The 24657-nt window shown below is 56.5% G+C and overlaps 1 protein-coding gene across 1 annotated transcript in view; it reads left to right on the top strand.

The window, feature by feature from the left end:
- PEPD (peptidase D) overlaps window positions 1-24657 on the top strand; it is a 109853-nt gene that overhangs the window by 75208 nt on the left and 9988 nt on the right. Inside the window, exons 10-12 of the mRNA XM_081118572.1 lie at window positions 10934-11002; window positions 12091-12168; window positions 21467-21615. Coding sequence (XP_080974698.1) covers window positions 10934-11002; window positions 12091-12168; window positions 21467-21615 — 296 coding nt within the window. The remainder of the gene's footprint in view (window positions 1-10933; window positions 11003-12090; window positions 12169-21466; window positions 21616-24657) is intronic.

Raw genomic sequence — 24657 nt, 5'->3', positions numbered from 1 at the left:
CAGGCGGGGGCAGGCAGCCCTGGCTGGTACCTTGCTGCGCGCAGCTCTCTGAGATGGGACTTCACACACGGAAGAATTCCTGCTAGTTGTCTGCTGGCTTTGGTTAGCAGTTTTAGTACCATAAAGAAAGAATATTAACTTTGCATCAATAGGCAAAGAATAATTAAAATATAATTAAAAGCATGAATTCTTCTAATGATTGGCTTCATATAATGTGTATTTAAAAGCAAGACATCTGTTGAGGTTCTCTTTTGAAGCTATCCAGAAACCAAGAGAGGATAGCATTTTAATTAAAAATGGATTATTTCAAAAACAGTTTAATCACCCTGTCCTCATAGGACTTAGACTTGTTAATTAGCTATTGATAAACAGGTTTTAGTTACCAAAAATTTAAACTCTTAAGGGTTGGAGAATATATTTTGGGGACCTGCCCTGCATCTCCAGGAGATTGGCCAGGGAAATGTTCAGAGCACATGAGTTAGTTCTTAAATCTCCTGTCCCATCCTCTGTAGACCCAGCGCGGACCTCCCACAGCAGCAGGGGACACACGGGGGGCACCTTTGGCTCTCCCACCTCCCCATCTTCTACCTCTGAGGTGAGAGAGGGTGCGCAGCCCTGGAAGGAGGTGTCACTCCCTGAGCATGTCCTCGCCATACTGAACCATGGCTGAGGCCCCACTAAGTTCCTGGGGGACACAGATGCAGCCCCCACTGTGCTGTGGGGGCCACTGGCCAGACGAAGCCCCTCCCCGCTGCTCCCCCACCCCACGCTTGGAGCACTCCTACCAGCAGCACCTCTTTTCAGGGCTGATCTTTCCATAGGGGCAGCGTGAGTGTAACCCCCATTTATCATCGTAAGTGGATAAAGTCTTTCAAAGTGACAAATAGCATTCCTGTTATTCCTTCAGCTGAGTGTGACTAAAATAACATTTGGAGAAAAGGGGTCTTTGGCCACTCACACTAAACAGCCACTGTGCTGCCATAAAATGTAGCCACACGCAGGGTGGAAAGGGCTTGGCCCTGCCCAACAATGTCTGGGCCTCCCTCCCCTGCTGGTTGGCTTCGACCTGGGCTTTGTGGCTCCTGGGAGCCCAGGGTAATGCTTACCTGGTGAGGGCTCCATGGTTCTCGCTTCTTGCAGGAGGCCAGGAAGCCTGGCTGCAGTGGCACAGTGCCCCTAGGTACCTCCGGCCAGGGAGTGTCCCTGGCCACCTGCAGCGCCCTGACGACCCCGCACCCACCCCCAGCTCATGACCAGCTCCCTGTATCCCATGTCCTGTGCTTTCAATACCTAGAGTGGTTCACGTGGGCCTGGCTGGTACAGTGCCTGTCTCCCTTTCAGAGCCATGAGGGGGGGGCAGGGGAAAGAATGTGTGGACCCAGAGATGAATCAGCATGAGCTGGGGCCCAGGGGCAGCACCGCTGCCAAAGTGGGGGTCTCCGGGGCCGCCCAGAGCTGGAGCAGGTCCGGAGCAAGCCAGTGCTCAGACTGCTACTTTTGAGAGGCGTTGATGTAAAATGGTGCTTTCCAGAGAATGCTCTATGTGAAACGACACATTTGTGAAAGATTGTAAGGCTAAGAGAAAGGAATTTGATGTTTGGAAATAAAGTAGCCCTGGAGTCTAGAAATAAAACACAACACCCTAGAGGGATTCAAAAAGCAAAAGCTCTTTGTTTCTCTAAGGAACGGCTAGTGGCTCTTTCTTGCCTTCGCTGGTGGAATTTGGGCCTTGTGTCCTGCAGGATTGGGATTTAGGAAACACCCGTTTGGTGGAAGATGCCAGGTTTTGTGTCTTCCACTGGAGAGGGGGTAGAACTGGTGGCAGATGGTATCTCCAAGGATGCCCCAGAAGGGATGGGGTGGGACGGCCTGGGCACCCACGATGCTGTACACTGTGGTTCCGCTTGGGCATCCCAGAGAGACAGTCATTGCCCTGACCAGGTTCCATGCAATGCCCTGAACTCAAGATGAGCTATTAAATAAAGGGAGGTGGAAACGTTGCCAAGCATGGCTGCAGCCAGGATTCTGGGCTGAGGGGAAGCACTTGGTAGCTACACGTCTGAGGCCCCAGCAGCAGGGTTTGCTTGGGGGTGGCTTTGTTCCTTGAGGGGCCTATTTGGCCTTTGTCTACAGGGTCCACACTGGCCTGGTGTCCCAGGCCACTGAGCTGGGGACAGGAGCAGGTTGGGGCACAGGAAAGAACCAGGGCTCTCTTGAAGCTAACCCCACCAGCTGTTTTCCAAAGACCACTCATGCCATCTGGGGACTGGGGAGCTTTTAGGCCAAAGTATGTCCCCCAGAACTAGAAACTGGCTCAGTGTGCCCCCCCCCAGAACTAGAAACAGGCTCAGTGTCCCCCCCAGAACTAGAAAGCAGCTCTGCCTCAGAGCAAAATCTCCTGGCATTTATCCTTCACGTGACACCCTCACAGTTTCTGCCAAATCCTTGTCCTGCCTGTAGTATTTTATTTGCTTAATAGTTTCTTTACTTTTTTAAAAAAACATTTTTAAGAGAAAGCTTTATATCTCTGTCATGAGTGAAACCCAGTATGATTCGCCATGAATGGAAGGTTAACATTTTAAATATCTAGTGCATAATGTATCTATTGTGTAGCCCATCTCATGGATTCTCACCATGCTCTGGGAAGCACTAGCTCAAAGAATGTCCTATGCTGTCTAGTCCCCCCTCCCTGCCCCAGAAGGCTCCCTGTGCACCTGGCTTCCTTCCCCTGTGCCCTCCTGGAGTCCCTCAGGGAGAAAGTAGCCTCTAGTTGTGTTAGATGAGAACTGTCTCCCTCCACCCCTTCCTGCATTTGGCCTAAATGATTCTGGGGGCAGCCTGGTGCATTTTTAAAGGGAGAGTTTTCAGTTTGGGGCCAAGAAAGGTGGTGGTGTTGACGTCAGGAGGACTGGGGAGCCCGGGTCCAATGTGAACTGTTGTTGATCCTAGAATAAGGCGGAGAGCACTTGGCAAATTGTGCCCGTGTTTGCTCAGCTCCTCCAAGGCCTTCCAGAGCTGGGCCTCTCGCTCGCTCGGGTGTCAGCTCGAGAGGGGTCTGGGTCACAGATGTGGAATTTCCCGCTCGAGCCCTGTGCCGTGGGCTCCGGGGTTTGCCTGTGTGCAGTTACCGTCCCAGCCCCAGTCGTGTTCTGCCCCGTCTGTAGCTCTGCCCCAGGTACCCTGTCCTGGTCGGATGGGGCCAGCTGCTTGTTACACAGATGTCGGTCAGAACCACTAGTATCCTTCATATATAAACCCATTAAGGACCAATAGGAAAAGGTAAACATTCAGTTTTCTAAGAGACACAGGCCATTCAGAAAGGAAGCAGTACGAGGAAATAAACATAAAGCATGCTGTGTTTTGTCAACACTTGCCAGTTAATGACGAAAGAAGGAAACTGTTTTGTTCGCCTACCAGATTTGCAGACCTGGGGGCAGACAGGCCCGGCAGGGTACTGCTCAGGCCCTGAAAAGCCTTATGAGTTTTCTGGGGGCCACTTGGAAGAACCTGCCCTGAGACTCAAAAATGTACACATGCTCAGTAATTCTTTTAACAATTTAGCCTGAAGACAGTGAAAAGGCACATGGCCATGGGTGTCCATGGTAACATGGAGGTGGAAGCTACCCAGGTAGCTAACGGTGCGAAACTGAGTAAGTAGATTACAGGCTGTGGTACTTACTGCCCAGGCAGCCAATTCACTTGTTCCACCGCTCAGCAGAAAGGCACTGAATAGCTCCTGTGTACCAGGCACTCGTCCAGGCTCTGGGGCTCCTACAGTGAAGGAAACAGACAAAACCCCAGCCTAACGGGAGGTGCGAGAGGATGAATGGACGGACAGACGGACAGACAGACAATGATAGGTGGGTGATATGTCGGACAGTGGGGAGGGCTAAAGGGGGAGGGTGCACTCCATCCAGGAGTCAGGACAGGCATCCCTGAGAAGGAGACAATGGAGGAGAGACCTGAAGGAGGAGCGAGCAAGCAGTGGACTTCTGGGACGGACACTCCAGGCAGAAAGAGCGGGTGCATCCAGTGGCCCTGAGGTGGGAGCTTGCCTGGGGATCCGAGGAGCGGCAGGGAGACAAACTGAGAAGGCAAGAGGGGGTAGGGGTGAGGGGGCGAGAAGGAAGCAGGCTGCTCATGGGAAGCCAGGGTTAGTTTTGAACAGAGGAGTCCCTTAAATTGTGAAATGCTCTCTCTGTGGAGCACACTCTGAAGGGGACAAGAGCTGAAGCAGGGGAACCAGCTAGACCACTGTCACCACTGACCAGGCAAAAGAAGGTGATGGCCTGCACCAGGGACAAGCAGTGTTAGTGGGGAGAAGTAGTCTGATTCTGGACATAGTGAGAGCATTAAAAAGAAAAGTAGTATAGACATATTTATTGTTTCTAGGAATTTTAGCAACAACCTTCCCTGGGATATCCAGGACTGGGTGGGGCCATTTGGCCTTGCAGATTCTTGTAGGCTCAGTTGGCCGCTTGCACAGGTATGAAGTAGAAGATGTTATAAGCCAGTGAATAAATTGATGCAGCTACCTGGAAATACTGGCTTTATCTGCTAAGCTGAACCTACACAAAATCCCAGGACACAGATTTCCCCTCCTAGCTGGCTGCTCAATGCTGGCAGGAGCGTCCACAACAGCACCACTTGTGACAGCTACAGTCTGGAAACAACCAGAATGCTCACCAGCAGAAGATGGAAGAGCAGAGACTCTGGAGCAGTCACCCAGTGGCATGCTGGAAGAATGGGAGAGCAACAGCTCCCCACCACCCGGCCTCCACCGCACGCTGTGGGGCAGCGAAGCCAGACAGAGGGCCTGTTTGATTCCATTTATGTCAAGTTCAAGTGAGGCGAAACCCGCCTGTGGTGTGAGAAGTCAGGCTGTCTGTGGGGGGGGGGGACTGCCTCGGAGCGGCTTCTGGAGGCAGTTTGTGACAGGTCATTATGCTGGGTCCTTATGATTTCAGTCCCTTTCTGAATGTATGTCAGACTCCAGTTAAAAGGTGACTTTAAAAAAGAAAGTTTACAATTTTTAAAATCTCTGCTTATGCATAAAAATGGCTTGGAAGGATGGTCAACACAAATTTAATAGAGGTTATCTCTGGAGGGTAAGACTATGGGTGAATTTTACTTTCTTTTCATTACTTTCTTTTCTTTGTGTAGAGAATTTCCAGGGTATCTTCCACCCGTGTGTGAGAGTGTGTGTGTGTGTGTGTGTGTGTGTGTGTGTGTGTGTGTCTCTGCATGCACACACGTACACATACGTATTTAAGTTTACTGCAGCCTGATGCAGCCAGGGCTTCGGCAACTGTCCAGTAACTGATACCAAGGATCCTACTCAGAAACTCCACCTAATCAAGCATGTCAAGAATAAAAGGGAATATTTGTTAATTGAATGTCATGTTATGTCCTCAGTTATGCTTAATACAAGATAGGCAATTTAGAATTCCCAATTACCCAATTAAAATGCTAATTATCTCGTACCTTGATAAGCTGCTCTTGAGGACAGAGTGAGTGGCTTTTCTCCTGTCTCCGCGTCTGCCTGCCGTGACCAGCGCCATCTTTCTGCTGGCCTTGCCTCTGGTTGGTGGGTTCTCCCCCTCCAGGGCCTCCGTATCCCCAGGCCTCTCCCAGGGGACCAGTCCCCCCCTTTCCACCAGCCCGCCTAAGACACCTCCGTCCTGGGACTGTGCAGGTCTGTTCATCCTGCCAGACCCGTTTGTGGCTTAGATGTGAGACCAGGGCTCTGGAAGACCTAACAAAGCTTCATCCACCCCCAGTGTTTACGGAGCACGAAGCCTTGGCCTGCCCGCAGGTGCTGTTCCAATCCCTTAACACTGCAGGCCTGAAACCTTGCAGGCATTGAAGTCGGAAACTGCATTGGCTCAGTTCTGCATGAGCCCCAAGCCCCGCTCATCCCTCCCCTCCAGTACAGGCCCTTCCATCCAGGGTGCTGTAGATGGCACCCTGGCAGCAGCTGAGGAGACTGGCCTGGGCAGGGAATGGAGCTCATGGAGTCTGTTTTCATCCAGTTGTCACGGCCCAGGAGGCCCAGTGTCACATCCCCCCCAAGACTGGAGGGAGGGAGGTCCTGGGTTAGAAGGTGATGTTGGCCCTGGTCCAGGACTGGGGTGGGGGCAGCAGGAGGGGGAGTGAGGGGAATCGGGGAACATCAGGAAGTAAGAAAGCTGCTGGTGGTGGAGACGGGCCCTGCAGCCTTGCAGCCGGTCTGGCTCCCTGGTGGTGCTGCATCAGTGCAGGCTGTGCTGTGAAGCTGCGCCATGAGCACTGGTTTATTAATAATGCATTTCTGGGTTTAGTCCAAGGCTTTAAATCAGCCCCTTCTTGGAGACAGACCATGTGATTGCTACTTATTTAAAGCATACTTGGAGTCTTGGTGGTGGCTCCTTAGAGTTTTCTGTGTCTTTCTTTACCTAGGGGCCTGGGGAAGGGGAGGGACAGGGCAGTCCCCCACCCCCATCTGTTCACCATTCCTCAGGAGGCCCACAGAGAACTCTGTTAAAGGAGCTGGGACTCTGAGAATTTGAGCGGAATCTTCAGCTTGGGAGTGGCACAGAGGCAGCTGGGAAGGAACCATGTGCTGAGTTGCCCTGGGTACATGTGCGTTTTATCCTGGAGATGCTGCACATGGGGCTGGAGGATGTCCATAGAGAGCCTGGCTGTGCTGGAATGTGTGGGTACGGGTGTCCAGGCCGTGGACCTGCACATTAATAGTGCCTGTGTGAGGTACTATTATCCCATTTTACGGATGAGAAAACTGAGGCACGGAGAAGCCGTACAGCTGGTAAGAGGCAGATCTGGGATTTGGCTTTGGCATTGGTGTTGAGCTGTGCCCCAGGGGGCTGGGTGTAGGGCCTGGGGCAGGGACTACAGTGCAGGGCAGTGGGGCACCCACAGGCCTGAGGGCATCCCTGAGGAGACTGCAACAATAGCGGGATGGGCTGCCACCCAGGCCCATGAAGACACTGCATTTAGCTACTACCACGCTCTGCCCCTATCCAGATTCATAACCCTTTGTCCTGTCTGCTCTCCTAGAGCCCCTGCTCAGCCAAGTTCCGCCACCCTGCCCATCTCCCTCTCCATGCTTCTGTTCCTGGCCTGGCCGCCTGGCAGCCCAACATGCATCCAGGCCTGGCCTGGGAGGGGGCGATGTGGCCGATGCCCCACACTGCCCTGCTGACCTCCCTGGCTGGCTCCCGCTTGTGCTGTAGCTCAGGACATTTGCTACCCAGCAGCCATTCTGCCATTATCTTGGGCAGCCAATGCAATTTTATAGGGCTGTGTCTATCTCATCAGATGATCAACCTCAGAGGCTGGGAGCTGGGCCATGTGCCCAGGAAGGCTCCGTGCACAGGGGGAGGCCCAGTGGTTTAGTCCCTAGAGACACAGTTCCTGCAGGCCCGCGCCCGGAGTCTGCTGTCCCTGCCCCATCAGTTTTCTCCAGACTAACAGATGGGCCTGCCCTTCTGTCGCAGCAGTAACCACAGTCTCCACCACATTCACCTCATATTCACAGCACAGACTCTCCCAGGTTACTTATGGGCTCTCATTTATGCCTGGATGCAGAGCATTTTCCACCCAGGTCTTGCTTATGAGAGATTTACAGGCGAAGGTGTCAGAAGAATGGCCATGGGAGGAAAGCTTCAGGGACCACAAAGCAGCAGGGTACCTGTGAGGCTGGGGGCCAGGATGTGAACAGACCCCTCCCTTCCCTTCTGCTGCTGGTTCTTTATAAAATCTGCTGTACCTATTTTCAAACTGTACTTGTAGTATTATTTTCTCTGTGTATCCATCTGAGGATTCTTTTGCGGGAAATTCTCGGGGGTCTCAGCCTGCTGCTTGCTGTGTCTGACAACTCTTGTGAACTATTTTTGGATTGTGAGTTCATCTTCAATGTATGTGGGGTGTGTATATGCATGTGTGTGTTTGCATGTACACACATATATATACGTGTGCTCGCACGCACACACGTGTATATTGTGTGCATGCCTCTGCATGTGTGTACACGAATGTGTGTGCGCATACATGCATGTGCAGAGATCCAGGCTGGCCTGGGTCGAGGGTGCAGCTGCCCAGTTTGGTTTGGTGTCTACTCCTGCCACGTGCTCCAGGTGTCACCAGTCAGGGACCAAGTTTTTTGTTAATTTCCTGGCTTGGGGTTTTCCAAGCCATGTAGGTAGTTCACACTTGAACCTGAACTCCGTGGAGGACAGACCCATGCTTTGAATTCTGAAGGAATGTTCTCTTTTTCCCAGAGCCCAGGCAGGCTTCCTGATTGCTTCCTTTGATTCCTGTGAATTTTCTCCCAAATCTACACTTCTGCTGAGGTGCATCCCTGCCCGGGCCCCAGCTTTATGTGGGGGTGGGGCTTAGGTCTAGTCCCCTATCCCTTGTGTGCCTGAGGTCTTGTTGCTGTCCCCACATGGCAGTGAAAGCCAAGGCCTTCAGGTTCCTGAGACTGCCAGCTCCCCCTTCCTTTCCCGCCTCACTTTTCCTGTCTTGTGAACTCTGCTGATTCTACTTTATGCGGCACCTCGAGTGTTGGAGGTGGGAGGGTTTCCGGTTGCATGCTCTGCCATCACGTCACGGGGCTGACTTCGGCCATAGGCTGTGTCATTCAGTGGTTAGGCCCCTCTGGTGCACCCTCTTCTGGCTCAGTTTCCCGTATTTTCTGTAAAGGTCTGGAGGGGCCTTTCTGTCGCCTCCCGTGGGAAGCAGGTGCCTCTGTAGCTGCAGTGTCCTTGTGACTGCTTGCCGAGTGCTGACCGAGCTGTGCGGGGCCTCGTGTCAGGCATGTGGATCCAGGTTAGAGTGTCCACTCCTCTCCTCCACCCCTGGAAAGTCAGACTTGCATCTTCCCGCAGGGCCCTGAGCCACTGCTCCTGCCCCAGAACTTGGGCACCTTCGTGTGTCCGCAGCCAGACCGAGGCCCCGGAGAGGCTCTGCCCCGGGGTGTGAGCAGAAAACGTGGCCGTTGCATTCACCTGTAACTGCCACCCAAGCACCAGCGTGTCCTCACGTCATGTCAGGAAAGTTCATTTTCAAACAAAACGAGGGGCTGAAGACCGAGTTGAAGAACTTCAGACCCTTTAAGCTCAAGTGAAATTCCAGCCTGCGGTGTCTCCGCGTCTTTTCACTCCCTGTGGGTGTGGGGGCTGAGAGATGGGCCGGTGCTGCCGCTGAGGCCGGGTGTCATCTGGGTCAGCCGGTCCTTTTAGGAGCATCTGTAAGCTGTGCCTCGTGCTATCAGTTACTTTTTGAGGAAGGCTGTTTCTGCGAGTGAATGAGTGAACGGCACAGCAGGGCAGCGCTGCTGCCAAGATGGGCTGCAGGAGGGAGCCAGCCCCACCCTGCTTCCTCGGGCTGCTGGGGAGCTCGCTTGTCTGCTCCTTTGTGCCCTCTGCCTGTCCCCTGCTTCCACAGAGCCCACTGTCCCCATTACCCCGAGAATGGCCGGCCGTGCACCCTGAGGCCTGCTTCTGTCTGAGGTTCTCTCAAAGCGAAGGGGGCGCCCTGGCTCCACAGCGTGTCCAGCTCAGAGTCTGTGTGTCCAGGGAGGGGGCAGAGGTCCCTGAGTGGTGTTGCTGCAGGCTGCCTGCCAGGGCGGCGCAGGAGGGCTGGCTGCAAGGGACGTGCTCATCTGTGGCCACTCTCCAGCCTTGACTTGGTCTTGCTGTCCCCATGGCCTCTAGAATGCCGCTGAAAATGGGAGCCGCCTGAGTGCTCTTGCTGTGACCAGTAATGCGCTCCTCTCCTCACCTCCCTGGCAGTCCCTGGAATCCTTTCTGTTGAGGAAGCATCTCCCTCGCAGATGCCCAGTTGTCATGAGGCTCATAAGGCAAGTCTGAAAGCCAGTTGAACCGTTCCTGACCGACAACGACTTCATACCCAAGCGCAGCAATTATACGTAATGTGTGTTCACAGTGCCCAGAAGAGTAGGCTCCTCCACACAGATGCTCTCTAAAGGCGGCCGAGAACGCAGAGCAGAATCACCACTTAATGCTCACCGGGCCTTGCTGTTCCGAAGATGGGGGCAGTGGCACAGCCCTGTGCTGAGTATGCCTGCTGTGGTGGTGGGTCCAGGGCAGGGTCACCTGGACCTCTTTCTCAGCCAGGGCCACCTCGAGGGCAGGGCCTGAACAGTTGCCCAGGCCTCAGGAAGGGCGAGGGCAGTCCCTACTGTCACCCCCGTCTCTGGTTGGGTTCTGTGGAGCTTGGGCCCTTGGAGCTCAGAGTCCCACAAAGAGACAAGCCCCCCTCCCAGTTCCTAAGGCATCTGGTGTGGGGAGGGGTGGCTTCCTAGCCTCTCCAGAGTCCTTGGCATTGTGGCTTCCAAGGGTTCAGCACTGTTGATGTGGTGTGGATGTGGCTGGTGGGGGCTTGTCCCAAGTAGGGAGAAGCAGGGCCTACTCCATCTCCATGTCCCTTGCCCCCATTCTCCAGGCCAGTGCCCAGCAGCTCCTGCTGTCTTTCCCCTGCGCCCCTCCCTGGGGTCAGGCCAGGGCCCCAGGTGAGTCCAGCGCAGGGGCTGGGAGAGCTTTTGTGTTCCTCCCTAGCTGTGTGTCTAGCCCCTCCTACTGGGGTGGGGTGTGGCCACTGTACATGGGAGTCACAGGGAGACAATCCCTCAGCCTTGCAGAAACTGTGGCCCCTTCTTCGGCCCATCTCCCCGCAGGGCCAGGGCTGTTCTCCCGATGGGCCTGGCAGGCTGGGCAGCGCCACAGTGTTGCAGGTGGCAAGCTCCTCTGGCCTTGCTCCCTCCACACTGTGCTTCTGTGGCCTGTGGCTGGCCCCAGACTTCAGCTACAAGCCTCACAGAGCCATGCTGGAGAGCTCATACGAGCTCAGGCCTCGCGAGGGCATGCAGGCTCTGGTGACTCAGTTTCCCTGATGTGTCTCCCTTCTCCTGCAGCCTCTTCGAGCACTACTGCTACTCCCGGGGCGGCATGCGCCACAGCTCCTACACCTGCATCTGTGGCACGTAAGTGGGCATCCTGAGCCACTTGGGGATGATTGTGGAAGGAGGTTGTGGGAAGTGAGGGGCCCCACCGTTCCCCAGCTTAGACACACCTTCTCACTCCCATGGCCACACCAGTGCCCACCTAAGCTTGGAAGTTACTTCCCCTCTGAAGGCCCTGGGAGCTGAGGGTGACTCTGCCTGCTCTGGGAGTGCCATGTGGAGGGAGCCTGGCCACCACTGGCCTTCTTCACCCCTTCCACACAGTCGCACACCTGGCATTTGAGGACCAGGCTGTGACAGCTTCTGTGTGCAGTGCGGGTGGAAGGAGCTGTGTGTGTAGGTATGTCTCTGAGGGGCACGTCCTGGCTGTGGGTGGCTCCCGCTCCCCTGCCCCTCTGGTCAGACGGTCTGGCCCCTGCAGCCAGGACAGAGCGGCAATGCACACATCCTCAGCACATGAATAATACATGTGAGCATCTCAGTCCTTGGAAATGTTCTTTGGTAGATAGAAAAACCATTACTGTACTTTTATGATTCCTGAGACTCCCGAACAGGGCCATAAATATTATACCCAGGTGAGGTTTGTTTGTTTTTTTCCTTTGGACAGACTTAAAACTCCTTTTTTTCTTAAAGGCATCGCTCATGAGGAAGCTCTCTTGAGTTAGAGGCCACCAGCACCCTGTCTGTGTCCCAGCAGGACTCCCGGAGGCCCCTGACCCAGCCCCTCTCAGTGGGCCTCCCCTCTCCCTTCAGCCACCAGGAAAGGGGGCTCCCCCAGACTCTTTCCCCCAGGCCCACGGACCCTTGCTCCCCATTCTGCTGCCCGCATCAGACCCACAACCCCAGCCCCGAGGGCACCTGCCTGAGCAGCAGGAGCCAGGGAAGCCCAGTAGGAGGGCCCCCTCGAGCTGAGAGGCTGCCCACCAGTGTGTGACTGGGCGATAGGGCCACCTTCCCCATGTCCCCACCCCAGGTTGTAGGCCTCATGCAGCCACCCCGGGCCTCTGCATCAGGGTATAGAAGCCTCTGCATGGGGCAGGGGATTAGAGCGCCAGCCCCTGGGGCCTGTGGGTGAGGGCGAGCTGTTGACCTCTCCCCACACTCTGCAGGGGTGAGAACTCGGCCATTCTGCACTACGGACACGCTGGGGCCCCCAACGACCGGACCATCCAGGACGGAGACATGTGGTGAGTAAGGCCAGCCCGAGGTGCCCCTGCCCTGGCTCTGCGTGAGAGCAGTGGGGCCGCGGGGGGACCCAACCTCCAGAGTGACTGACGAGGGCCTCTTGGTTCCACCCTGAGGGGGCGAACCACAGCGAGGCCCGGTCCTGCTCTGGGCCAGACCTCTGCCACAGGAACCCGCCTGCACGGTGCCCCCCCTCTAGGAGCCAGGGAACACTGAGATGGGCAGGGACCAGGTACCATGGGGTTGCGGCAGGTCCTTGGGACCATGAGATGGTGGGTTCTCTGAAGAGGGCCCTAACTGTCCCCAGCCTCTGTCCTCTGCATTTAGCACCCACCACACTGACACCTCTGTCTCGGTGCCAGGAGGGTAGACACCTCAGCCTGGAGCAGAGAAGACCCCTAGGGAGCCTCTGCCCCTCTGAGACCTGCCAGCCTTGGCCACACGACCCCTACGCATAAGTGACCATTAGTTCAGGAGGTCAGAGGTAGTGCTTTGCCCCCGTGGCTGTTCACACACCTTTTCTAAGCACAGTCTGAAGTTCTCCCAGCTTCTCATGGAGCCATGACTAAGCAGGTATGGGCAGGACCTGTGGCTCCAACCCTCCGATCCTCAGATCCTGCCTGTGGACCTCTGGCACGTAGGGCTCATGCCAGGCCTAGGCCCCACCTTGCTGGGTCTCTGCTCTGGGCCTTGGGAGGGGTCTGTGGGTGCTGGATCTTTGGAGCCCTTCCCTCCTGTTTCTGAGGCACCTAAGCAAGACTCCCCAAGCCTGCTTCCAGGAAGTGTCAGGCTTCCTCTCGGGTCTCGTGTGTGTCTTGCTAGTCTGTCCCCAAGCCGGGTTCCGGGGACACTGGCCAGAGCCCTGCCTCATGCAGGTGTGACCCAGCCCTGCAGCAAGGAGTTGGGGAGCCTGTGCCTGGGAATCCCCGGCCATGTCCATCGGGGGCCGTGAGCTGAAAGATGTGCTCTGAGTTGTCACTGCCAAGTGTTTTTGGGAACCCACCCAATCCCAGGGTCCCTCTACCACAGCGCACAGCAGGCTTCGTGACTGGCCAGTCTCTTCACTCACCCAGGTTCAGTAGCTGGACGGGATATTCTGTCTCAGGTCAGAGTTGGTAGGAGCCCAGCTCAGCCCTCTGGAAGGAAACAGAGTCACTTAGTTCCCTCTCTCAGTTGACTTATCTGTGAATGGAGATAGCACACACCTGTCGGGACTGCACTGGTGCAAAGGAGTGTGTCAGGAACACATGCACCCTCTCCCCTGGGGCCTGGCCAGGAGCACTACTGCTCACTCTCACCCTCTCGAGTGTCTGACACCCTCCGGGCCCAGGGCGTGCAGCAGCCTTGACAGGGCCCTCCCCTGGGCTGGCACTGGGGACATCTGTTGATGTAGATTTTTGCACTCTGCTCGCATGAGGTGGGTACTCTTCCCCTCGCCATGTGCAGGAGAGGTCAGCGAGACACAGGAGAGGACCAGCTCCAAGTGCAGGGCCAGACGGATTTGGAGGAGGGTTGGCTGCCTCAGACTTGGCTCAGCTGGAGACTGAGGAAACAGAGGGGTGTGCCCTGCCCTCTGGGCCTTGGCTGAGCACTGTTGGCCCCAAGCAGAGACCGCCTGGCCTCTTCAAGGACTCTTGACTCCTGTAATGTTTCCTGATGTTCTTTGACTCTGTGGCCTATTCTGGCTGGGAGGACAGGACGTGGGAAGCCAGTCCCCAGGCAGAGTCCTGGTCCCAGCCACAACAATGGCCCCAGCTGTTCGGGGCAGCTCTGGCCAGCTAGAGGGCCCTGGTGCAGGCCATGTGGCCACGAGTGTTTCTCCTCTGTGAGCCAGGCACACCCCAGAGGAAGTGGCTGCTTCTCTACTCCCGTCTTGATCTGCCCCTGGGGACATATTCACCCTGTGAGAGGCGGGTGCCAGCTCTGTTCTTAGGGCTGCCCCTGACCAGGTGGGCCCAGATGACATCAGGCCTCCACCCGGCCCAGGTGCTGTGGCCTCAGCCCTCCTGGGTAGCATTGGCACCTGCACCTCCCGGTCACAGTTGCAAGACAGAAGTGATCCAAGGAATCCCTTGGATGTTAATGCCAAACCCAAATTGGTGATTTTATTTTTCTAGTGCCAACTTTGAAATGTAGCCAGTTGAATAATTATGAGTTTATTATAGTCAATTTATTATAGAGCATTTAGAACAACATGTTTTGTTGATTACTGCTTCTGCCAGATTGCTGGCAGCGCTTATAAGCCATTGTTTCATTGAAATTGATCTGTCGAGCACCCATTGCATTTGGTAAATAATAAATCACTCTGTTATCCCAACATAAAAGCCACGGCACTTCATCGTAAGGTATGAAACCAAAATATGAGCATAGTGCAGAATGTTTCCTGAAGTTGAGTCTTTCAGAGCAGCGATGCTCTGTGTCTCAGTCCCGTTATGTCTGCTGAAAATGCCCCAGAGATATCTTAACATTCAGTCCATGGGACTGTTTGGGGGCCAGAGCTGGTCCAGGGGAGTCAGACTCTACCAGAGAAGGCGGGGAGTAGGGAGTGTGTGCTGAGTGCTCCAGCCCTTTCTGTCCCTCTACCTATAGTCCTAGACACTCATTCCCCCAACTCACAGGGAGCCTGAGAGAGGCGGGGCTGTGTGATAGCGCAGAGGGTCCTCAGTTCAAGTCCCTGCCTTCCCCAGCAGAGTGGCCATCCCGCAGCCTCAGTTTCTCTGTCAATCATTGGTGGTAACAGCACGTAGGGAGGACTCCGTGATAATAGTGTGAAGTGCTGAGCATGGAGCCTGGCACAGCATAGCCCTAGGCAGGTGAGAGCTGCAACATGGGCCGTGTCCCCCCAGAGCCAGCAAGTGGGGCCTCTCCTACCTGTGCTCCAGCAGCTGGTTCCAAGACAAGCTGGAGGTGAGAGCCACCAGGCGTAGTTTATTCACAGGTAGCTTTCATGTCACATGGCCCCCAAACTGTCCTCTGGGTGTGTGCCAGAGGGAGCCTGAGGCTGGCCAGGCCTACCTCCCACACCTCTGCCCTTTCAGTACCAGGAGCTTACCTGGAGCTGGGCTGGGGCCCCCATCTGCCTCAGTCAGCACCCTGTCAATTGGGGCCTGTGAGTTCTTACCCATGTCAGACTTGTCACCTGAGAGCTGAGAAGAACATTTCAAGGTCCACTCCTCACACCACGCCAGCACCTTATCTCCCCACCCTGATTGTCCTCGGGGCCCTCGTACACTTGCCCAGTCCTCCCAGAACAGCCTGGGCCTTGGAAACAGGAGCCCCCAAAGCGGAAGTGCCAAGAACTGGCACACTGCCCGTGAGCCACCAGGGGGCGCCAGCGCCCATGTTGAAATCCCCTGGGAAGCAGTGCCCCTGGAGTTGGGCCCACTGTTGTGCTGGACTCCGGAGTCTGAGGCCCACCTGTGGCACTTCCTGCCTCCTGGGCCCATCAGCAGGCTCACCCCAAGGGGCAGAGGTGGGAAAGTGTGCTTCCAATGCACTCTGATTTGTAAAACAGCTAGGGCACCTCTCCTCCCCTGCCACCTCCGTCTCATCATGTGGCAGGAGGAGTGGTCCCTGGGGTAGAATGCCCCGTGGCTCTTCTCAGAAGCTCCCAGAGCACCAGTCTGGGTTGCCCAGTGCAGGCAGGATGTGGCTGGTGGGTAGTGAGCCAGACCTCCCAGCGCTGGCCAGAAGAGGGCAGCATAGTCTCAGGACGTGCGGGCTGGGCCTTCTCCCTGCTGGCTTTGGTCTTGTGTGTCCTGGGGCGTGGGAGGGGTGCGGCCAGCCCAGTTAGGGGAAGAGACCTGTCCCAGCCCCACAGTCAGCAGCCAGCCAGTGTCATCTTCCCCTCTCCAACCCTGTCGTGGGACCAGGGCCCCATCTTTCTCCTTGCCCTGATAATGGTCAGCCTGAAGCCCAGGCTGTCACATGCCTTGCCATGCTGACCAGTGAAAGTGGGGCACAGCTCATGTCCACCAGAGCCTCTCTTCTCTTTGCCCAGATGAATAAAGGCTACCGGTTTCCTCCCAGGGCAGCCCTCAAAGACACCTGAACCCTGGCTGGCATGTGTTGCTGCTCCCGCTGCCCATGTCACATCCCCAAGCTGAGGGGCCGTCAGCTGCCCCATCCTTTCCTCCTGCAGATAACAGACAGGCCCATGAGGGGTCATGGCCAGGGCAGGCTCTTTCCCCACCTGGCCACCCTTTTCTGGCTCATTGCACTATTACTGGCTGGCTCCTTCCTGCCCCTTCTTTCAAGTTAGCTCCCTATTAATTCCACAGCTTTTATGACCTGGACATTAGTTTAAACTGCTTGGTCACCCCCATCTTGCCCCCTCTATCTATGAGCAGCAGCCTGCCTCTCTGTCACAGACATCCATTGCCCCGTAGTCTGTGGGTGCCACTGCTCACCCAGGGTCCCAGCAGCTCCCTTGGCATGTCTTGGTTCCCACAGGCTACGATGGGACAGTTCTGCTCGCTCCAGGCAGCCACTTGGTCTGATATCTGTTTGGTGACTGTGCATGTGGCCTGCAGAGGTACAAGTCGGGGCCTGGGGGCCCCTCCCCAGCTGGCCAGGGGCTGGGGTAGGGAGTCTCCAAGTCTCACTTTTCCTGGTGCTCAGTGCCTCAGTGGGCTTTAGAGGATGAGTGTCACCCCCAAGGCCAGGCCAAGCCCATTCAGGCCCTCCTCCACCTTCTTGTTTTTTCAGAGGCACACCTGATTGTCCCAGCCGCCCCATCCCGAGGACTTCATAGTCTTAAGGACATGCCAGTCCTTAGGAACTCTCAAGCGGGCACAGGCCCTGGTCGGCCATCTGCCCAGCCCCGTGGCCGTGGCCTGTAGCGTCTGTCCAGTAAGCAGCACCATGCTTGCATGCACATGCACCCGGGCTACACAGACACGCTGACCATGTATTTTCTCTCCACCCCTTTAGTCTGTTTATGTTTCTTACCTGCACCCTGCTCAGTTGACTTTACAGTCCACAGTGTGAAGAGCACTGGTCCCAGACAGCCCGGGTGCTCACAGACATCATGGGACACTGCTGACCAAAAAGTGAAATGCACCATGTGCCGCGCGCATGACGCCGACTCACTCCCGCCCCCACGGAGGCCGCTGCCCTGACTCCCAGCCCGGGCCCCACTGTGCTGTGGCAGCCGTAAGCCCTTGGGGTGGCCAGCCACTGGGTCCCACCCACACCCCGGGCCAGGTGCCCTGCAGTGCCCTTCCTGGGGACTTGGCCCACACTGCTGCTCCGCTTCTCCCCATGTCCCCTGTAGACAGTTACAACAGTTCTTCCCAGACACACAGGAGGTCCCGGCACATGCCTGCTGTCACCCCATGTGTGTTGGGATCGCTGGCAGTTGGAGCTGGTATTTGACTTTCCTGTCTGTCCGCCCCCCCCCGGGGTACTGTTGTGTGGCCGGGTTGGGGAGCAGGGATGCCCCGAAGGCGCTGGGGAGAGGTCTACTTGGTGGTCAGCCAGTGGCCCAGAGGGAACCTCCAGGACTCCAAGTGATGGTCTTTGCCCCACTGGTCATACCTGGGGCTTGGCGCTCAGAGCGTCTGGCCGGGAGTGGGTGGCTGGCTCAGGGCCCTCATCTGGAGCACATGAGCTGGAAGTGACCAGTACGCCTTCCTTTCTGTCTCACGCTAAGGTCTGGAGGGAAACAAGGGTTTCCTGCTACTCAGAAATCCCCTGGCCTGGCCTGGAACACAAACTAGGCGGCCGCAAGTTGGGGTCTGAAATGCTCCTGCATCGTGACTGGGTCTATGTGGGTGCAGGCGCGCCTGTACAGTGTTCGTCTCGGGTGAGAAGTAGCTGAGTGTTAGGCCACAACTCGGGAGATTAAAATGAGGCTACAAGCTGAGTGCAGAGTGGCCCTTGTATTATAAGCACTGCAGCCTTCCCCCGACTATTCCCAAGCCACGTCACTGGCCAAACCACCTAGTAGGCCTTCTGCCTGTGGGCTGGCTGGTCCCTGCAGTGGGACCGAGGGAGCTGAGGGGCCTGGGGAGGGTCTGGGTGGGCCGGTGGTGGCAGGTAGCCCGGGCATGAAGCTGCCCGGGAGGAGCCAACGGAAGACAGAACCTCTCATTCCAGCCAGAAATAGAAGCAGATGAGCACATGTGAGGGACGGGAGGCCAGCGTATTGCTCGGAGATGTGTAATATCTCCCCAGCTGTCTTAGATTATCACACACATTCACGCAGCCAAGGATGGTAGGGTTCCTGGTGGTGTCCCCAGGCAGCCAGGGAGGAGGGACCCTGCGTCCTTGGTTGAGCCAAAGTATGACTGAATTCTCCATTGTCAGTTTGCGTTCAGAGGACGGATGAAGTGGACACAGAGGAGTTGGAAGGAGATGATTTATAGAAGAGATGGCTTTCGTCCCTGGATTCCAGAATGGCTTAACTCTGAATAGCTTATGTGTGCAGGAACTCGGGGGGGGGGGGGGGGGGAGTTTTGTTTTTTGTGTGTTTTTTTTTAAGCAGAAAGATAGGGAACTGAGAGCACGAAAATAGACTTCAGCCCCGTGCCTGAGCATCGCTGGGCAGGATGGAGCTGCCGGCTGGCTGTACACTTCCTTTTCCAGAAAGTGGATGATTTTAAAACAAAAAATACAGCTGAAGTCTTTGAGAATCTCAGTGACAAAGCCAGGCTGGCCCAGGAGCTCCAAGCCCCTGCCATGCCACCTTCCATGGGTTGTTGAGAGTTTGGGGAACTCGCTCGTCTCGTCTGCCTGGGAAGAGCCTCATTTTCGCTGCGCTGTATGCCCCCAGCATGTGCTGTGCTCTTGGAGGCTTCCTGGTTTTTCGAATAGTGCAATTTCTGTTTTTCTTTGAGATCAGCACCATCCAATACATCTTTCTGTCCAGGGGTGCTGCTGCAGGGCGCCTTGTGATGTGGTGGCCCCAGCATCTGTCCCCCACGTTCCTGACTGTCCTGTTTCTCAGGCCATTCCTGGATGTTCTGAATCAGCCCATAAACCATTTTTCTTTGTTGCCTCTGAGGAGCCCGAATGAAAATGCTATGCTCCTGGGTGAAACGCTCATGGCTCCATGCAGCTCTGCTCCCCGTGTCTGCCTGCACGCTGGCCCCGAGAGGACACAAACCTGTAGCACTGTGGCTGTCCCCTTTTTAAAGGTGGGGATACTGAGGCTCTGAAGGCCAAGTGCTGGAGCCAGGTCAGGAGAACCCATCTCTATCTGGGCCCTCAGCTGCTGACCCCCCAACTCAGAGCCTCAGTTTCCCTGTATTTAGAGAGAAGGTGTGCCCACCCCCCTGGCCAGCTCTGGGGGAGTGCGCCCCAGGCAGGAATAAACCTGCAGGCAGCTGTTGGCCCAGACACTGTTGCATCTGGAGCCTCCTGGGGAACAGATGCCTGGGTGTGTCTGCTCAGGGCCTCTCTGGTTTATCTTACCCAGCTCCCACACCAGGCTTGGGCGGGCCACCTCAAGGGAGGCCCAGAGTCCCCTTGATTCTGTGACTTTGACCCAACCCAGAGTTCCCCTGCTGTGCTGCTAGGGGCTCTTCCCCACTCCTGAGAGTCACCTGAGGTGTTATCTGGTGCTTTTTGCACTGTTGACACTGTTTGTGGTGTTTTGCAATCAGAAAAAGACGGGAGATTAAAGAGTGCTCAGCTGGGAACTTTGGATTCCAGCAAAAATCTGAGGATCCTGATCATTCAGGTTTTTCCTTTAAAAAATCTGTTTTGGTGCCACCTGTCACTAGCCTGACCCCTGCTTCACTAGTAGGGCTGGAGTCCCCCACTCTGCCGTGTGGGATAGGGGCCCCCAAAGGCACAGGCAGCTTCTAGAAGATTTGTTGAGTGACTGTGTTTACCATTAGAATTTGGGTTTGGGTGAGAGGCCCTTATAGTGGAAGGTGCGGCTCTGCCCCCCTCTCAGATTTGCCAGAATGCATGTGGCTGCAGACTGGCCCCCACAGGGAGCTGGGAACCAGACACCAAGCAGAGCAGGGTTCCAGCTAGTCACACAGGGCAGCCCCTGCCGCCTCGGCTCCACCTGGCTCTGTGGTCCCCTGGTCCTGAAGATGCAGCAGTATCTCAGGCCTGGGGCAAGACTGATATCCCTCAGCTGGTTTTGTCACTAGCAGCATGATGACTTGGTCGTGATTCTGTGAAGAGGTGAGGCGACTGGTGGGTGCCCACCCTGTGCTTGCTGTGGATCCCCCTGCCAAGGTGCTCAGGTGGGACAGGGCCGCTCTGTCTGTGCACCCCGCTCCTTCCATCCAGGGCTCTAGTCACCCTGGTGACCCAGTGGGAGCCATGCCTGGGCCCAGCAGCCCCCTATGTGTCCTGTCCCATACCACTATGGAGAGTGCAAGGGCCCTGAGGCCCGGGGGCTCTGTGTGCATGGTCTGGCCTCAAGGGTGTGGGAGCATGGGTTGGCCCACTCCTGGCCTCGCTGCACCCGGGCCCTATCACCTATCACGGGATGTGCAGAGGGCAGGTCAGCTGGGTCTGTCCTGACTCAGCAGCGGGTCCATCTGTCCCAGCACTGCTGGCTCACACTGCCAGATCCAGGCCTAGTCTGTCCTCCCACTCCACTCCCTCTATCTGGGCTTGCTCTGCACCCCCCTCAGGGTGCTGGGGTTCTGGGCAGCCCCAAGGGCGGTGTGCTGCTGACCAGGCCCCGGAAGGCCCTGCTGGACATGAGGACTGTCCTTTGCAGTGTCCTCTTATCCCTCTACCAGGCCCTGCAGTGCACATCTGTCCCATCCCAGCAGGGAGATGGGTGCTCTTTTCTGGCCCAGGGGACCCCGGAGCTGGAGCAGAGCCATTGGCTGGGTTTTCACTGAGACACTGGCGCCTGTGAGAGGCGGGTGTTGCAGCTTAGCCCATGTTCTCTGTTGGGCTGGTGCGTCCATCCTAAGGCGCCTGTCCAGTCCCACATGCATTGCCTCGTGGCTGCAGCCACGCCCTGTGCTGGGAGCACGCAGTCTTGGGAGGGTCTGCTGGAATGCTCATATGGAGGCCAAGTGGTGGAAGGGGTCCTGGGGATGTCTCTGTCCCTCCCTCATTTCCCGAGAAAGTCCCCACAGCTGAGCATCCAGTGGGTCCTCCCTGCTCTGGGGTCAGAGGTCTCCCGGGATGGCCCAGGGTTCCTTTGCTGTCGTGCACCGTGAGAAGACACTAGCGTAGGAGGTCTCCAAATGCTGCCTGAACTAGTCATAGAATGAGGCTGCTCGGGCTCAGCCCCCTGATGCACCCAGGACTCAGCAGGCTGCCCTTGAGTGCCCGGTGGGAGGAAGACTTTGGGCCTCATGCCTCTTCTCCCCACAGCCTGTTCGACATGGGCGGCGAGTATTACTGCTTCTCTTCTGACATCACCTGCTCCTTCCCTGCCAATGGCAAGTTCACTGAGAACCAGAAGGCCATCTACGAGGCGGTGCTGAGGAGCTCCCGAGCGGTCATGTACGCCATGAAGCCAGGTGAGGGCCGGGGCGGGGGCGGGCCTTGCGGGAGGGCCACCAGCGTGGGGATCGGAGGCAGCAATGTGCCTGGCTCCGCCCTCTGAGTAGCAGGGCGCCTCAGAGAAGCAGGTGCTACGCTTATGACTTGAGTTTATCCCCACCTCCCGTGCTCAGCCAGTAAGACTCCAGGTGGTGTCAGGTCCCCAGGGTCACCCCTAGAAAAGGGGGCTGTCTGCCAAGCAGGTACAGAGCTGGGAATCAGGGAGCTCAGCCCAAGAGGTCGCCCCGTCTGACCTCTTACCTGCCCTGACTGACCACTGAGATGTCAGCATGTTCCCTGCCTTGTCCCAAAGCGGAGTTCACTGCAGGCAGGGCTTGGCCGGCTCTGGACACTGGCACCTGGTTGGACGTGCGGTGCCCTCTTGCTCAGGGCCAGCAGCTGCAGCTGGGTCTGGCGGGGGCCGAGTGTCCCCCAGTGTTCAGGGAAATGAGCAGAGGCTACAGGGCCATCTGAGGTCTTGGCTGTGATAGGCCTTGAAGGCTGGACTCTGAGTTCATACTCAAATGAGGGGGGCTGTGGCAGTTAGATTTGCACCCTTCTGAGAAGACTTTATTTTAAAAAGGAAAGAGAAGAAGCTATCCTGAGCCCCTGAGTGTCGAAGCCCCTGATATGGTCTCTTGCAGGCCGAGAACCTGAGGCTCGGCATTTGGCTGGCAGTTGCTGGGATGAGTTACAGCCAAGTGCTGCTTTTGAGGAGTCCTCAGCAACTGTCATCCTCCAAGGAGCACAGTGACCAGCCCTGAGAGCCCTGTCAGAGGCTGGGGAGCCAGGGGAGGATGCTGGGGGGATGCCAGGCCCCACTCTGCTCCCTCATTTGTCCAGCGAGAACAGAGTTTGTCCATCAGCTGAGTCGCAGGACAGGAGCTCAGAAATGCGCCGGAAGGAAGACTAGGAAAACCTGAACATCAGCTTCCATGGGGACAGTGTTGATGGATTTGCCTAGTTTAGTGGCTGCACAAGCACATGGCATCTTGTGCTAATTGTCTGTTTAAAAAGCAGCAGCCTCCTAGCCCTGGCCGGTTGCTCAGGGGTTAGAGCGTCGACCCGCGGACTGAAGGGTCCCGGGTTCAACTCCGGCAAAGGGCACTCACCTCAGCTGCAGGCTCGACCCCGGCCCTGATCAGGCTGCGTGCAGGAGGCAGCCCATCAGTGTGTCTCTCTCACATTGGTGTCTCCCCTTCTCTCTCTCCCTTCTAGTCTCTCTGAAAAGCAATGGGAAAAATATCCTCGGGTGAGGGTTAAAAAATAATTTTTAAAATGTTTTTAAAAAAAGGCAGCGGCCTCCTCTAAGTAGTAGTTTGCCCTAATTACTGCGGGGTAACTCCCTGGCAGGCTGTTGCGTGAGGACAAGTGCTGGATGGGGTGGCCAGTGGCCCTTTCCTGTGACAGGAAGGAGGCACGAGAAACAGATTCATATGTGCTTCTACATCCACGGAGGGGGTGAGGTCTTGGGGAGGAGGGAGTGCTCACTGTGACCTTTTCATACTCCATGACCCTTAAACCACACCCATCCCCCATTGCCTGTGAAATCCAGCCTCTGGGAAATAGTCACCCCAAGGGCATGTCTCCTCTCTTCACATCCCTCTTTACCCCAGGGACGAGCACATTTTGTTCAGTTTTGAATAACATCAGTCATTTAAGTAATTATTTCAGATGTAGTAAGCGGCTTTGGCTGGTGAAGGTGGGTTGTGGTGTTCGGCCCCCAGGAAGGCCCTGTGCTAGGCACAGCCCCAGGGCACCAGGGTCTCTCCTCCTTGCTCCCACACTGTGCCCTCTGCAGCTGCACCAGGGTGGACTGTCGCCATGTAGGCTGAGCAAACCACGTCGCCTTTCCTTAGGTGGACTCTTCACCCTTGCACAGGACATTGTGAACTGAGATCTCCCGGAGACCCAGGCCCCAGGCTGGAAGCAGCCAAGCTCAGCTGCCCTTGGGGGCTGGGAGGGGACTGGAGCCCACCCTGAGCTCCAGGTCCCCCATGTACCCACACCTCATCACGGGTCCCTTAGGAGCATGGAGCGGGCCTGCTTGGACCTGAGCGTGCTGCTGGTCACAGTACAGAGGGACAAGGGCTGCTCACACTTCACACTGGAGACAGCGGGGCAGGCAGAGTGAGGCCGAGGCATGGTGGCTATTGGGGAGGGCAGTTGGCAAGATGTTAGGCAGACAGGGCCTTGGAAGGACAGCGTCCAGCCCCTGGCACTGCTTAGTCCTTGCCTGGTGCTGAGACTGCAGTGGTGGCCAAGGCCTGGACAACCCTACCTGCCCGCTGACCCCCACACAAGCAAGCCTGTTGGGAGGACCTCTGCAGCTGGTGTCCTGGCCAGCTTAGTCAGCCAACAGAGCAGCCTCAGTTCTGCCCAGGCTCACAGGCAAGTCCCCAGGGCCCTGTGTTGTACTAAGAAAGGCCTGGTGCTCAGTCCTGTGGGGCTGCCCAGCCTTGCCACTCTTGAGGCAGGCACAAGACCTCAGGCTAAGCTAGACTGTGGGGCGGTTCTGCCCCAGCACAGCGTGGGACACAGGCTGGGCCTACACCAGGGCCTCCAGTTCCCCACAGTATCCCACACCTTTACCCCAGGTACTGCTAGACAGTGACTTGCTGCCAGTTCCCAAGGCCTGTGCTGGGCTCCACTGAGGTCACCTGCAGTGCAGGCCCCGCAGGGAAAGGGTCCTATAACCGCAGAGCTGCTCTCGGATGGGGCAGTTTGCCTCCCCACAGCAGTGAGGAGGCTGTGGCCAGGTCAGCCCCATGCCCTGGCCTAGCGGAAATGCCCCTGGTTTGTGGGTTCAGCTCCTAAGCCAAGACAAATACCCGCCGAGACTGCACAAGCACTTCCTGTGCGACCTTTTCAGGGAGGAGTGAATAAAGACAGCCGAGGTCCCCGCAAGATGCCCAGAGAGGCAGAGGGGAGTGGTTACAGCACACACAGACCCTGGGGCCCAGCCCTGGGGACTGAAGGTGGCAGGCCTTGGTCCTGGGGTCACTCAGCCATGGAAGGAG

The sequence above is a fragment of the Miniopterus schreibersii genome, assembly GCF_964146895.1.
Source record: "Miniopterus schreibersii genome assembly, chromosome: 18".
In the NCBI taxonomy this organism is placed as follows: domain Eukaryota; kingdom Metazoa; phylum Chordata; class Mammalia; order Chiroptera; family Miniopteridae; genus Miniopterus; species Miniopterus schreibersii.
This window is presented reverse-complemented; position numbering and strand designations above follow the sequence as displayed.